The sequence below is a fragment of the Opisthorchis viverrini genome, assembly GCF_000715545.1.
Source record: "Opisthorchis viverrini unplaced genomic scaffold opera_v5_132, whole genome shotgun sequence".
In the NCBI taxonomy this organism is placed as follows: Eukaryota; Metazoa; Platyhelminthes; class Trematoda; order Opisthorchiida; family Opisthorchiidae; genus Opisthorchis; species Opisthorchis viverrini.
In genome coordinates this window covers 755,557-771,635 of record NW_008751789.1, presented here as the reverse complement: position 1 = coordinate 771,635, position 16,079 = coordinate 755,557, and the positions used below count along the sequence as shown (strand labels likewise).

General features: G+C 42.5%; 1 protein-coding gene across 1 annotated transcript in view; it reads left to right on the top strand.

Annotated features, from left to right (window-relative positions):
- The window catches only part of T265_06425 (hypothetical protein), a gene marked incomplete at both ends in the record, with an annotated part of 36,192 nt that overhangs the window by 1,053 nt on the left and 19,060 nt on the right, over positions 1 to 16,079 (top strand). Inside the window, 3 exons of the mRNA XM_009171683.1 lie at positions 8,693 to 8,765; positions 9,174 to 9,394; positions 9,711 to 9,762. Of these exons, the coding sequence (XP_009169947.1) occupies positions 8,693 to 8,765; positions 9,174 to 9,394; positions 9,711 to 9,762 (346 nt within the window). The remainder of the gene's footprint in view (positions 1 to 8,692; positions 8,766 to 9,173; positions 9,395 to 9,710; positions 9,763 to 16,079) is intronic.

Below are 16,079 nucleotides of genomic sequence, written 5' to 3'. Positions count from 1 at the left end.
TCCGGCTGGTAGTCCGCTGCATTAGAATTTCAAGCCTTTTCATTTCTGACGTCACGCTCACTCTGGCTTTGTTTTACTGAAGCTAAGTTAACCTCTTAGGCTGAACAGGCCACATAAAATTTCTGAAAAATCTCCAACAGACTAAGACAGGTTTCCTCTTTATAGACGTAATACACTAATCATAAGGTTGCTGAAAATTGTTCGACAACCCAGGACCGCTTTAGCCATTCTTGCGGCTTATCAGGTAGGCGCTGTCCCCGAGTTTCTGTTAACCCTATTTTCTACTTGAAACCAAATTGCAAGGAATTAGCAAGATACTGTCATTTGCAAACAAATCTGATTTTGCGAGGGACTCGCTTGAAACCCAGCTGAATCTCTTGTTTAGAAACATCATAAACGAGGGATTCAGCTGCGGTCCAGGTGAGTCTCTCGCAAAAACCAAATTTGTTGGCAAATGAGTGTATTTCGCTAGGTTTCCTCCTTCTTGAAGCTATTCAAGTGGGCACAGCCATCGATTTTTGTCAGACGAGTCTCCTGTTAAGGTCAAATGAGTTTTAAAATCGGGGTATTCCGAGAAGACAAGTTTGGTGGGGTGGTGCCAAACGGGTGAGTACCAAGTAGAGTTGCGGATGAGCTATTAACGACTGCATGAATATTGATCCGTCATTGGAATACATAGCAATATCTTGAAACATCGGAACAATTGGAACATGAGGTGAAGCACTCATTTGAGGGATATCATAAACGAGGAATTCTGTTAATATTCTCCCGTTACCACTAAATAACTTCGTATATGAATTATCTCCCCAAAGGTTTAATATTGCCTATTGGTGACCCGGCCAATGTTTCGATATTTCTAGCCATTCCGCCAGCCCCCATTTACGTGGTTGTGCCCAACCACCAAACCACCGCTACGCACTCCTACGCTCCTACGACCACCATCTACGCTACCTGAGCTACCAACATTTTCCTCTATAGAAAACATTTGCAAAGAGTGACGCATCCCCAAGGTCACCATCGGTACGACACGTCCGGAAAGCAGGTGCGTCGGTGGAGCGCACCAAACACGGCCTAGCAACATACGACCAGTGGAGTGGGTCTGAAATTTTTTACGACCGGAACACCGCCATTGTCCGTACAGAACGAACAACTGAACGACCATATCTGGTCGTTATATATATTGCGCAAAAGCCATGTGTTTTATCCTGACAATACAACCGTGTCCGACGTTCTCCGTCTTCTCCTTATCGTGTTGTCTGGCAGGCTCAGTACAGGCGTAATCGATAGACGGCCATTCACGATACAACATTACCTCACCCGGAAAGAGCATAAAACAGAAATTTCAAATGACAGACTGTCGGATACAATGCAGTGATTTATGGGCTGGAATTCTCCGTGCGTCTCATTGGTTTTGCGTGTATGACTGCAATACATTTCCTGTCCGAAAAGTTCCAGTTTACTTGGGTTTCTTAATCCCATGTCAGTGTTGTTTATAAGAAGCGAGCGGATAGATGAGGCACATCACATCAGCAAAAGCCTACTTGAAAGTAATTGGGTGGTCCCTGCAACATCTGTTTTATGTCGCGAACAGTTTAGCTTGGATGGTGACTGTCCTATGCCGATGGTGTCCCAGAATCACACTTATGATTTATTCTTTCTAAACGGTCTTCAGAGGTAAAAATCCTGTAGGACTAGGAATTTTCGCAGCTTAAAAGGGGTCTAAACTTTTCTACAAACAAGCTACTGGTCATGATGTGCACTGAGCGATCAATATTTCATTCATTTGCATGACTGACGTTGAAAATCCAGCCTCACAAGTCAGTTATCAGGCGATAAGTCCTCTGATCTCGGGACTTGTCATGTAGTTGATAAAAAGAACCTAATAGCGAGTAGTAATTGAGCTCTTTGTGACACGGCTCAGGGACTAGAGCAACAATTTACTGGGTTCGAACCCGACCTCTGCCTCACAACTTCCCCTGTCCAGGCTTCGGAAACCGGGCATCAACCCATTCTTCGGGCTTCATTCGGATGACATGGCAGTTAAGCCCCGAAAGGGTGCTGCAGCTGAACGTTTTAAAACTCTTCATGACGTCTATTCTATCCTCCTTGTTGCAAACGTGATCTGCAATCTTACCCTGTATCGAGTGTCGCTTGATCACAGTAACCTGGATGACCTAAACAATGCACATAGCCCAACAGATAGGAAAAACCCATTTCTGCACAACCTTCAGTTTTACAGTGCCCTTCACGTTCTCAGTCTTCTGAATGCCAGGTTAGGACCGGTTAACGCAGCTGACGTAGGAAGGAAGGAATTTGGATATAATGAATCGCTATGAATCAGTCACGGCTTCTCGGCTGTTCTTTCATATGTCTTGCGAAAAGCCTTTGGATAGCTAATCAAGTTCTCACTGCCAATTACTTTCCTCGTTTCAGCATAAATGAATGAAACTTACAGGCGGGTAGGCAGAGCGACATGTATATCCACATGTACTGTCTGTGTGACAAGATATCAGCGTTTTTGTATCACAGAAGCGGTTAGTTATGTATAACTGAAAAAGCTCAATAAAGTTGTTCGAAACTGAGTAACGGCAACCTCAGGATCAGTGAAGCAAGGAAGAAAGTACGGGCAGAACTGTGTCTTCGGCACTCATTTTGACTGCCAGAGGGGAAGTTGAGAGATCTGGTCGGAGAGGGTTAGATACTTATTACAGATTGTGTGAGTGACATTGTGAACATTATATAAGGATGGATTACAGTTAGGAAGGCAAATGCCGTCGTGAAAATGGGAAAACAAGCGCAGAGAATGGCCTCCAGCAATAAGGCATCCATTCAAACACGAGGCTGGTAATATGACAGAGGTGCATATAGTGGAACCCGACTAAAACAAATGAACATTGAGAAGATACTTAAATGTGCACAGCTTTCTTATGCGGATGGCGGGTTTCCTTGATGTTAGACGCTGGGGGAGGAATTTAGTGTTTGAGGAATTTAGTGTCGGGGAATCCGCACCTGCCATTATGTACACGCTGTAAAAGACCTTCCTTTGAGGAGGCAGAAAGAAAGCGTCATTGGAGCGCCATGTTGAAGTAGTCAAAGGGTTTACTTCTTAGGTTTATTTCGAGGTTAGAAAGAAAGTAAATTAAGTCATTATGTCCTGTAAATGATTTCTGAATTAGTCGAAAATGATGGGCTGAAGGATAAAGTCATCGACTTATTTAATTGGTTCCCTCAAGCCAATATCACCAGCGTAACTATTCAAAATAAAAGGAGTTGCAAGTGGACCTTGAAAAGTCGGTATAAATGACCAACCGGCAAATGCCTAATCTTTATGTGCTTGGAACGGGAAGACTATGCACAAAACCAACCAACTGAGGAAGTTGTGTTTCCAGAGGAATAAAACTTGCTTATTAACATTGTGTGCCCTAGTTGAAAATCGCGAAAGATAAATAAAAAAATAACTACAGAATCGACTTTGTCAAGAGAGGAATCGGTCAAGTGAACAAGGGAAGCCTCAGTATCATGTATGCGGTGAGTTACTCACAAGTGAACTCAAATAAGGCCGGAAAAATAAGCTCATCAACGGAGATTAATGAGAAACTGTTAGGCCATATTTTTTCGTCGGCTTTGAAAGGCTTGATTTAAAAATCCTCTGGAACCTGTGTATAAGTGCCCATCAAAACGCTCACTAACGATGTCAAATATGGGCTACATCAGTTCAATAACACAATTCTGAAGAAATATGTAAACGTGAAACCGTGTTTGAAATCCATTAAAGTGGAAGACATGTAAGCAATCACAGCAACTGTTTCAAAATATCACGTAGATCCTGTCGTTTTGAAGATAGATGGTGCTGAAGGGGCCCAGATAGTTCAAAGCGGTTAGAGTGAAGCTATGCGTTCAAAGAATTCGATTGCAGGTAATTAGCAGTCATCTAGATTCCCTACTCGTAGTTCTTCAAGCTTCAATACTTTTTGATGGGTCCGGACACGTCAGTTTGGACTTGATTTCTTTCTTTTTCTCTTTTTTTGTAGACTGTGTTGATTTCATCCTGCAAACTCATTTTCCACTTCATTTTCCCTCTTTCTTTAACTTCGCTTCTTTCAAATCACCGAACAATAGGGCCACCTTCCTCAAAAATGTTTACAGCATCACAAGTGTGGTTGAAGGGCACCTAATCAACAGCTTTCCAATATTTCCAGACTGGAAAGTGATCAGAAAACAAAGTAAATTAAACTTTCTGTGGGATGACATTCTACGACAAAAACACAAACTGAGTAGCCGAAAACTGCAAAGAGAAAGGCATGGTATGGGCTGATTTGAAGATTAGCGACACTGCAAAAAATTTTTGGAAAACGACTTTTCAAAACCGAGACAACGGAACTCAGACTTGAAAAGCTATTCGTTTAAACAATGCGAAATTGATGAATCCTGTGAGTGAAGCTTTTCGCACTCGGTACCTTGCTGGAATTCTTCTGTGTAGTGTACAGCAAACACAATGCCCATGGTTTTCATTGAGAAAACGAACTTTCACGCAAACTGCTGTGAGTGTATCAGTTTCAGTGCACGACGCCTAGTTGGCGGCTCTCAGACAGGGTGAAACCGACAATTTGTGCATTTTAGGGAATCACAATTTCAACATTTTTTGGAAAAAGTTTGCTGCAGAATATCCCTGAAGCCTGTGTTTTCACACGCTATACAGAACGACGTTATTATAATTCTGAATATGACGAACTTTAGTGAGTATGAAGATGCATTTGAACTCAGACATATGTAGCAATAATGTTCGCAAACTGAGCTAAGAATATCTTGAGAAGAGAAACTTCCTTATGGTGCGATTCCCACGGAATTAGGTCAAGGTTTTATCGCAAAACTTGGATTTAGATTTCTCTTCCGGGGACATAATGAATTCTGAAGTAAAATGAAACGCACCTGCGAACATACAGGTAGCTCAGAGTTTCCATGAGGTCTGAGGAGCGCCTCATCGTTGTGCAGTGGAATTTCGCTGAATCTCTCTCGTTAATGTTCATTACCGAACACCTTACCGTTTCTGGTGCTCCGACAGTCTATGATCGCGAATCACCCGTCCACCCAGCTTCTTTAATCAATCATAGGGTTTTGGTATTAACGAGCAAGTATTCTTTGCGGGAATCTCAACCTAGTGATAAAAATTGTCAGTACGTCGACGATTTAGTAAATCCTCAAATGGAGGTATACATTATACTCATGAGGAGTGCCTAAATCCGACAGACAACTCAGCCGGTATTGTGCCCGTTGAGTGAACAAGAAACGGAAAACCGTTTTGACCTCCAGATGGAACATATTAACCTCGGCCACTAGAACAGTGATCACACACTGGGAACCCTCAAATTGGTATTATTTGGGAAAACAATTCCACTTGAGGTGAATCACCAGTAACACTGATAAAACAAGGCGTAATTGTTAAGCTTCTGTGACAACAGGGTCAACCAACGAATATAATGAAACCACATTTCAAGGTCCACAAATATAGACAGTCATTGAAGTGAGCTACTTTCCTTATCCATAAAAGTCGCCACAAAAACAAAAGGTTGGATTGAAGCATATAAAGACGACAACAAACCTGGCTTCGCGCTGCATGCTTTTGTCGTGAATATTTAACCTTGTGCATCCTGATTCTTTACTTATACATGCTTCTATATTTAACCAAGGAGTAGCTATCACTCTACCAACGCAACATCACCCTACAACAAACTATCGTCGTGTACGTACATACACAGATAAACCTACAACACGACAAAACACGCCAGAAGCCTGATTTTTTGTTTCGACACAATATGATTGCTGTTGGAGGTTAGATATGTGCGCCGTCTTAAAGACCTGCCTCTGAAAATAATCTTTTCCATTCACCTTGTGTGATCTCGTTAGTGAGCTTGTGACAAAAATCGTTCAGGTGTAGCAGCCTTTCAGTGCTTTACTGTCACGCCACCAGAAGGAAGTACGTGAGGTAAGATACTGTCCGGTTGTTTAAGCCTAAACAGAGGCACGGTTTAGGTTTGAACCACGAATGTTCCAGTTAGTAAATTTGCGCTCCAACCGCTGAGCCATCTTAGGTTATGATAAACCCAATAGGAATCAAAAATCCTGATCCCCTCAGCATGCAAAAAACGGCTATCGCCTTTATATTAAGGTAGTTGACCGCTTCTATTTCAGGAACGACACTTGAATAAAAGGATAGGAACTGGCTGACAAGCAATCTCCGTCAGAGCGAAGACAGTGGAATGAAAGGTGTCTTATTCACACATTGTCGTGGCCTCATGAACCTCATCCTCGTAGGGTAGGCAGACGCCAAGAGACAAGTTCTTGAGCTCAAGTTTCACGAGCTGTTTATTGAGCCTCGTTACAGACTACCTTTGAAGGGCAAGGTAGGTATCTCAAGCTAACAACTTCGATCAAGCGGCCGAAAGTCGTCGTTTGCACTTCATTTTCACGGCGCTTTCTTGAAATGTAAACGCTTCAGAACAAATTTGTATGTTCCGAGGTAGAATATACTTCTCAACACCACACTTAACCTACTTAAACAATGCTTCTTTGGCCCTCCATTATAAGGTTAGCGTTATACAGAGGAGATTTTAAGCAAAATTTCACCTGAAACTCCGCATATAACCGTAGTCATGATGAAGTAAATCGTAGGTTTTCGCAGGAACTTTTTTTCGCGAGTTTGCTACTATATACATGTCTGAATAATAGAATGTAATGACTGATAAATCCAGTGCATTTTTTCTGTCTGAGAGTACAGATTGAGCTCCAGAAAGAGCGATTAGAAATGGTCTGTCAGGAGGAGACGCCCTTTCAAGAGTTGATGTCAGCAGTGAAAAATTCTCAAAGAAACAAGCAGAAGGGAAATATGCATTGAAAGCTGGTGCCTTGTCATCGAATCTTGATAAGCAACCTGTCTTAAATCGTAGAAATCAATAGAATCCCCGGTGGGGGGTTTTACACTGCCAGGTTAGACTGATGCTTCAGATGTGTGTCAGTGAATTTGGATGGTTACCTAAAGGCGAGACGGACTGAAGGTTCACTCGCCCTATAAGCAACGGATGGATTTTCGAATAGCACACATGGTTCCGGATTTCCGTGATGGCTGACGCCAGTGCACATCTGGTACTTTTCTGAGGGTACTTTTCTTCACGAATAAACCTTAGAGTCAACACCATGGAACATTTCTTTCCAGTTGTGACATTATTGAGAAAGCGAGGGTATCCATAGATTTCAGTGACAGGTTTGAATGATGTGATGCCGATATGTGCACTGCAATGTCTGTAACGTTCTAATTGGCACTGGAAAGAGCTGGGTTTTGTCCAGGTATTCATAAGAAGGATCCGTCATTTCGACAACCTACGACCGGTTTTGCTCTTCTCGCAGCTCATCAGGTTGACGCAGTTCCCGAGCTTCCGTTAAGCTTATTTTTACTTGAACAAAATAAAACCTCATAAACGATACGCAAGTGAGTGTATTTCGCTAATATCTTGTAATTTGCGCTTTAGTAGAGCATAAGGTTGACGGAAACTCAGGTACAGTGTCTACCTAATCAGCCCCAGAAAAAGCGATGCGGTAGTGGGCTGTCGAAATGTTTTCAGAAACCTCATCAGTAATGTATTACGTCCATACAATGTATCGCGATATCTCGAATGTCATGCCAACTGAAACATGAGGCGGCCTGGTTCAGCACATTCATTTGAGAACATCATACACGAGAGTTTAAACTGGGTTCCAGATGAGTCTCCCGTCAAAACCAAATGGGTATTCAAATGAGTGTCGTTTTCTAGGATTGCCTCTTTCCCATTGGTTCTAGACGAACAGGGACTCATCCTCATTCCACGAATGTGATCACAGTAAAGATACGGTTCTGTTGACGGAACTCAGGTACAGTGTCTACCTAATCAGCCCCAGAAAAAGCGATGCGGTAGTGGGCTGTCGAAATGTTTTCAGAAACCTCATCAGTAATGTATTACGTCCATACAATGTATCGCGATATCTCGAATGTCATGCCAACTGAAACATGAGGCGGCCTGGTTCAGCACATTCATTTGAGAACATCATACACGAGAGTTTAAACTGGGTTCCAGATGAGTCTCCCGTCAAAACCAAATGGGTATTCAAATGAGTGTCGTTTTCTAGGATTGCCTCTTTCCCATTGGTTCTAGACGAACAGGGACTCATCCTCATTCCACGAATGTTATCACAGTAAAGATACGGTTCTTCATCTTATTCTTCCCTCAAAAGCAAGAACCATATGTGTTTCCGTATGGGTACATCACAGCCACAACCAGAAGTGATTATAATGCGATTTATAATGTTCGCAATATGCTTTTCATACCCGCTTCCTTGATAACTTTGTAAAAGTCATCAAGTCGTCAGTGACACCCCTAAAAGAGGGAGTCATCCAGATGAAGAGGGGCAAGGTATCTCACAACAGGCTAAGCTGGGTAGAGTATGTCAAGTGTTAACCAGACTTCAGCATTCGGCCTTGTGTATACTGATGCACTGGGTTAAGGATCTCAACTGACCACTCACCCGTGCCTACGCCCTTTGATTCCATGGTGCCAGGTGAAAATGGGTTTGGGTCTCCAGCAACCCGAAGGGGATGGCAGCTATTTTCGTGTCACATCACAATGAAACCGATACAATCATCTACTTTTCTTCAACTATGCAGAAGAGAAAGGGACAGTGGTCCGCTCCAACAAAGGATAATTCAAGGGGCATCCGGATGTCGCCAACACGATGATGTTAGTTTTCTTCAATTTTCAACCATTGAAAATGTGATAGCGGTGACCAGGCTGCCACGTTCACAGCGCTGGAAGCTTATGTATCCACTTATTTGACCACTGATAGATCGCCTTCCCACTTCGAGTCCCAAAATGTAAGTCTCCAGTAGAACAGAATGTGTGATCACCCAGATCCAATAGCCCCTCAAACAAATAATGTTTCTGAAACTGATCAATAGTCACTTTTTGTGAGGATATCAAGACCGGTCATTAAATTCTGCGAAAACACGACTCCTTTCCTGATCCTGTGGTTATCCGTATAACGCACATCTGTTTTTGTTTCCAGCCAATTATCAATCCACATTCATCTGCAAACATTTGCGAAACGGCGGTAAGACATCCTATGTTTTTAACCTATCTTGCTGACAGATTACCCAACATATCATGTACGGAAGATATGGAGACTTTGAATGGCTACGTGAACAAAAGCAGTACACACCTGCAAAAAAGGTAGAATCTGATAAAGTTAGCCAACCCATCAATAGACACAGTGAAAGACATGGAACCAAGTCGATCGGGTTAGATACGATACACTTGTCAGTGTATGAATTTGTGATTGTTTGTGGGCCCGTCAGGGAAAGTTTACAGGAGTAAGTAGAAATGGTACGGGCCCTTTTTCTGTGAGGGTTGCCTTCCAGTTGACAGTCAGATATTTTTGACTGGTTTCGGAATGTGACTTTGGTGATATATGGTTCCAAGTTTTTCGATCTATACGGAGTTCGTGATATTCTCCGAAATGAGTTGTGGAATCCGAGAACGAAAATCAGCAGTTCAGCCAGCTAGAAAATTCCGTAACGAAAAATGCTATCTCCTCAGGTGCTGCTGTTAGTTTTTAGCTAAGATAGAAAAATATTTTGTTTCCATGTCAGTCAGTAACTTGGCTTTTTATAGCCAAGCTTTTTATAGCTCGAATAATAAGTTACTCAATCCGCCCACCCCGGACAACAAATTCCGAAAGGTAAGACTAGTAGCTAAACTCTCATCTCTGCTGCACCTTGAGATCAGAGTGAATCTATAAAATGCTACCTATTAGTACAAGATATAGGAAATAAAGAGGTTTTCCATTTTTGATAGCTACAATACAGATGATTATGTGTATTGAATAGCCCGATTTGCACTGGGCCCAATGGAATGCAACACCGTAAAGTCCTAATTTATATTTCCTAAGCGGGCAGATTAGCATTCAGAGAGTGCTTGTCTTGTTGTGCCTTACAAAATGAAAAGCTTGCCAATCTTTTAACGCATTGTGTCACACTAGTAAGAACGGAGCTTGGACAAAGAACATTAAAAGTTGACGAGTTGTGTCACCAAAATTGGTACTATTCGTGAGGTTTTGTTCTCACCAAGTCGACGTGTCTAAGCAATCGAGAATTCAACAAACGTAGACAGCCCTCATCGTGCATAATGTCATGCCGAAATGATGCACAAACATTCGCACCCCAAGAATCTTTTTGTAGATGTAAAGGGACGCTAAATCACTTAAGGAAGCCTATCGTGGAAGTACTGCCTAAGACAAACGAAGGGTTGTAATGTCGGTATCAGGAAGGTCAGTTTCCTGAAAGCAACCACTGAATGCCCGGAATCTACGGAGAATCTCAGCTCCGCTGGGTGTTGACCAGACAGACAACGCCTCCTCAATATGCAGCGCGTCACAGCCTTGCATCAAACCTAGGCAGCGCGAGTCAGCGTTGATCAAGGACAGACAACGCCTCCGCAATATGCAGCATGTCGCTGCCTCGTACTAAAGCCAGACCGCGTGCGTCAGCATTGGACCAAGTTCAGACAGTGTCCTTCCAATAAAAAGCCTGAGGCCTTTGTACTTTTCGCACTCGCACGCACTCGCGCTCTCGCAACCACTTTGTTGGAATATAGCTACTGTGCTCCCTTCCGTGAGTCTTTTTCTCTCCGACACTAGGCACTGGAGCGGGTCAGCAGCAGATACCACAGGCCGGCGAATCAGCAGATATAACAGTCGGTATAAACAGTGTGCTAACTACTACATACTTATTACAGATAAAACCCTTGAAACTGATGTCAACGAAGCAGTGCATGGAGGGAAAACATCTCAGAATATACATCCCAGAATGTACGGAGATGTCAGGACCGACCCTTCAGCAGTTTAGGTGAAAGGCACACACTGTTGAGTGTAGTTGTAGGTCAGGTGTTTGCTTTTGTGTTTTGTGGGGATTCGCAGTGTGCTTGCAAGCAAATTGTCCGACTCACCGGCACCATGGAACGCACCAGAGTTAACAATACATCAATATATTGCCAATTTGACTGTTTTGACATCACATAGAGACATTGTCGAACACAACGCATACAAGTTGCGTTGCAGATTGTTTTCTGTGAGTTCCCGTGATGCATTCGAACTACTCTACTATTGCATCCCACTGGGCTAACTGTGGACCCAATTTGGCTTCTAAGTTTTTAAATACTAGGCAATATTCCCATTGTTCTATGTAGTACATGATCAGTGGATAGACGGCCTTGATTTAAAAGCGGTCAATACAGTTGGCAGTGAATTTCACTTTACCATTCCAGTGATTAAGTCTGTTTCTTCGGTGACGAATGTAAAGTTTACAGCCAGTGTCAGATCGGAATCCACTGATGTGAACTTTTATATTTATAGAAAAAATGTGTTGTTTTGTTGTCCGGCGCTAGATCCGCTGGGAGCCAAATGGATCCCACCGTCATCGTCAATGGAAAAAGAACACAAGCTCTTTAGCGGGACTTAATTCTGTACCACCTTGTAGTAGATGGAAATAAGATGTGATCTTTGACTCCTACCCATCCAACGTGAAAATTGGTTTGAAATTTCACAAAAGGCGCAAAGTTCTGAGCATTGCCTAGGGATATTCCTGTCGGTGATGGTAATGGAATGAACATAGCGTTCTCTTAAACGACGTAGATGACGTTCCTGAAAAAGGCGCTGCTATGGAAAACTTAAACAGGGCTGTAGGGAGAACACCTGTGGAATTACTTTTCGTCTATTGATTCGAAACTGGACAACAAATGCAGACCAGAGTAAAACTACACAGGAGTGATACGCGGTGCTTCATACCAGCCAGATTATAGAAAAACCGGATATCAGATTTAATCAGGCAAATTTATCTGGACCAAAAGTCACTTCTCAACTGATAACTTGTCACTGAATACTGTTCGGTTTACCCTACGCGTATGCTATGGAGGTACAAGTAGTATAATTCAATGAATGACGCCAGACAACCAAGTACTTGTTTGTATAAAAGCAATATATAACACTCGGAGATAACCACCAAGGATACATTTCATTAGCACGACTCACTTGCCATCTATCCACGGTTTCATACCTCTTCTGTAATCTTCTGGTTGGATCCAATCGTGAAGAATCAGCAAGAACGCTTAGGGGGAATGTCGTGGTCGTCGTATTCACTGTGGTCAGAAAGTCTGCTTGTTAGGGTGATTCGTTTCGTTTTCTATACAACCAAAGGCAATTACTTGAGACGCTGTGCGGGTACACACCGTTCATGCACAAAGTTGTGATCTGCTCTGACTGAGTTGCATTATAGTAGACCTCGTCTTCTTCTCCTACGCATGCCCCCAAATTTCTGCGCGCTGTTTCATTGACCTATTTTCCTCGGCACATATCTCTACGCTACGCTTTAGGAATCAATCTCTTTCCGATGCCTGTCTAGGAATTCGAGCGGAACAATTGTTATAAACTGCGCGCTTCTAACGGTAAATATGTGGAATCTGTTTACCAGAAATAGTAAACGCTGAATTAAGTCATTAATCTAGGCTTTTCGACAGGGGAATTAATAACTTTCCGAAGATGACACGTTATGTCAATAAAGCTCATGATCCCCATCATAATATGACTGAGAAACAGTTTTGGCTTTATCAGAATATTCTGATTCGCGCCGTGACGTAGCTCATTATGGCTGATATTTCCTCGAGCGAAATCGACAGCTCGTGACAAACCAATTAATCGCATGCCCAAGCACTGTATAACAGTTTTATGAACGGTTTCAGATTTCTCAACTGGGAGTATATTTCTACTTTCTATGTACGGTGACCTGACTAGCTTTTAGCACTTTAGAGCAAAGTTTCTTTGTGACCTTCAATCGGAAAACGTCTGCATAATACACCATCCGTTTGCAGAATTAACCACTTTTCAATGACTTGGTGCTGAAAGTTGGCCAATACAACTGGATGAAATTAGCTGAATTCGATTGCTCTACACAGTATCAAGCTGCGCTGTGGGATGCCTCTATGGTAGATGCGTGACAGTATCATGTCTCATTAAAACGATGGTGACTTATTGTGAATGGAAATGCACAAAGTTTGTGCGAGAAAGTTTGAGCTTCGGTAGCCAGCAAAATAAGGAATCATCTTGGTTAGTGGAAGTCATTATATAACTTGGCGGCACTACAGTTTAATTTTCACTGTCTAACTAGTTGAATGGGCAAAAAGCCAATGGATGCAAAGAAATATACGTGTGCGCCTATTTTGGCCGAAGTGGCAAGCTTCGGGATGTTCGCAGTTCTGTTAATATTCTCACCAAGGGCTAGTGAAAGTTTAACTAAATGCAAATTGCTCACTAGTATCAAAAGCTCGAATATGATGCCTTCGACGTAGAAAAAACATGCTCTTTCCCTCTTGTTCCCGGTAATATCGCAATAATATTTCGTTAAAAACGCACGTGGGTGGTTTATCATGCTAATTCAAATTAAAAATTGCGCAATATTATTTCCGTTTTTTTTCATGGGCCAAACGAATATGCATACAGGAGAAATAAACATATTACTGCATTGTTTTTCGTACAGGATTGTGATGTTTTTCACCAGCTAACAGATGTATACGTAAAAACATGGTGCTCCCAACGGGTAGAGCGCTAAAACGTTCAACTGACATTCACATGGCATAAAACAACAACCGCCTACGAAATTTACTCATGGTTTATTCAAACAACCGGGAACACCAGCGAAAAATAGGATACACGGGAAACAGCGCACACGAGTAGAGGATACCGTCACGGTGGATGTTCGAAAGATGTTTGCCGAATTTATGCAAAAACAAGCAACGTCATTTGTGTATCACTCAGGGACATTGAGATCATCCCAGATGCACTCACTTGGATGTTCGATGTTTGCCGAATTTATGCAAAAACAAGCAACGTCATTTGTGTATCACTCAGGGACATTGAGATCATCCCAGATGCACTCACTAATAGAACGCGGTCTTCGAGGGGGATTCTTGGACACCTCCAACAAATCACTTCATCGTCGGTCCCATGCAGCAACCACTGGAGTCATAGCTTAAGCAAAAATTTCCAAGCAAGTACACACACAGAACAGACAGTAGAGGGAACACACGAAAGATGCTTGCTATCTCAGAAGCTTTAATACATTTACAAAGTATGGCATATGTAGCATTCTAGAGACGAGTGTCAAAAGTTGTCCTCTGTAGTGTTCGCGGATGTGTCAGAAGTCCCAATGATGCGATTTTCATCATCACTAGCTAGACTAGAGTGGAATTACTGGTCGGTTAGTTGACGACGTACTGTCTGGGCCATTTTAACGACCTCATATCTTACACTGCAACAAACGAGACTATTACCTCAGATCCTGCTTATCAATCCGAAAGCCAGACTGTTTAGGGAAAGAATTCTTTGTAAAGCAGGGAAAAATGCAATACAGGGNACAGGGTACCAGATCACAAAAACAAGAGAATAAGCAATGAATGAAGCACAATTCTAGGACATTGAATGACGCAATACCTTAAAATCATAAACGATGAATGACGCATTTCGCTGTGTTGCCTCTGAATCCGTTATTCGAGTGATTCCGCGGACTGACTTATCTGATTGGTGTTTAACCTGTATTCCAATCCCCTTTCTGCATTGTTAAATTGTCGCACGATCGTTTTTGTGAACCTAGATAATTAGCATTGTTACACAGTAAATGAATTTTTGCCCACGCCTGTCTGTGGCCATATGATTGCTAAATCCCCGGTTATATGGAATATATTTTCAATGAAGATTTCGTCTTGTGAGGTCTAGCTATGCTGAAAAGCCGAAAAGCAAAGTTTCACCCATATTTGGAACAACCACCAATGTGAATCTCACAAAGTTAATGGGAAACATTCATTTACACGAGTAATGAACCTCCGATCAGAGAAGTCGTTACTCAAGTGGCCAATCAGATGAGATTTGCATACTCTTGCTGAAGGATCAGGGGTACTATATCTTGTCTAAGGGCGAGTTAATCACACTTCTAATGTGCCCCTCATGCCAGATTGTTTGGCCAGGATGTCGCGGATTCCAGACTCCATGATGTTTCTTGAAAGGTGCACTGCGGATGATAATGAAACACCCGCACAGTAGCCCTATGGTGTTCAGCATAGATAAGTTTCAACAGCGAGGCGAAGCCTCCGTTGAAAATTCCCAGATCCTCTACAACCAACACACCCAATGTATTCTCCTTTACTCTCTTGCAATGCCTCTGGCATTTCCAACGCCTACCACTATGTATCGCAGTCCCATGTTGTTAAGAATCCGGCATACGACTTATTTTATGCTAGCAGTTGGTTCATGGCTCTGCTAATCTGTGAACGAATTACTCAAAAATTCACAGAAGAGTCAGTGCAAAACTTTCAACTTTGGGTTAGGAGCTTAACAGACATGGAAACGTAGCACACTAAATCACACTTCCCATCTATCCTTCCATCTAGTTTGTCTTTTCTACGTTAATCAGGAGATATAGGGATCACATTTCCACATGGAAAAATCACCACTGAACTGATGGAAGCCTTGAGAGTTTTCGTGAGTCAGTGAGCAGCAATACTGGAATCGCTACAAGAAGAATTCAAAAAGCAGAAAAGATAATTCATCATCATCATCATCATCATCATCATCATCATCATCATCATCATCATCATCATCAACGACAGCATGACATCAGTGTTCAACACTGATGCTTCACTGCCGTACAGCCATGACTTATTTGAAAGCCTTATTGTAAAGAAAAGAATAAAGGTGGATGGGGAAGGGACTTAGTGCTAGCTTAACACAATCATTCCGAGGTGCCTACACCTCCAGACATTCACTCAGGCAATTTGGACAGAAACTGACAACAAGAACGCCACTGACATCGGTTGGCAGCCATATCTTGTAGTGTATCCAACCAGGCACAGTGAGGATCACGCGGTCCCCATCCTGGAAGGCGAGTAGCACCGACAGCACCCAAGCGTTTCGTGATCTCCTTCATACTCCTCTGCCAGGTCAAGGGTTGGTCA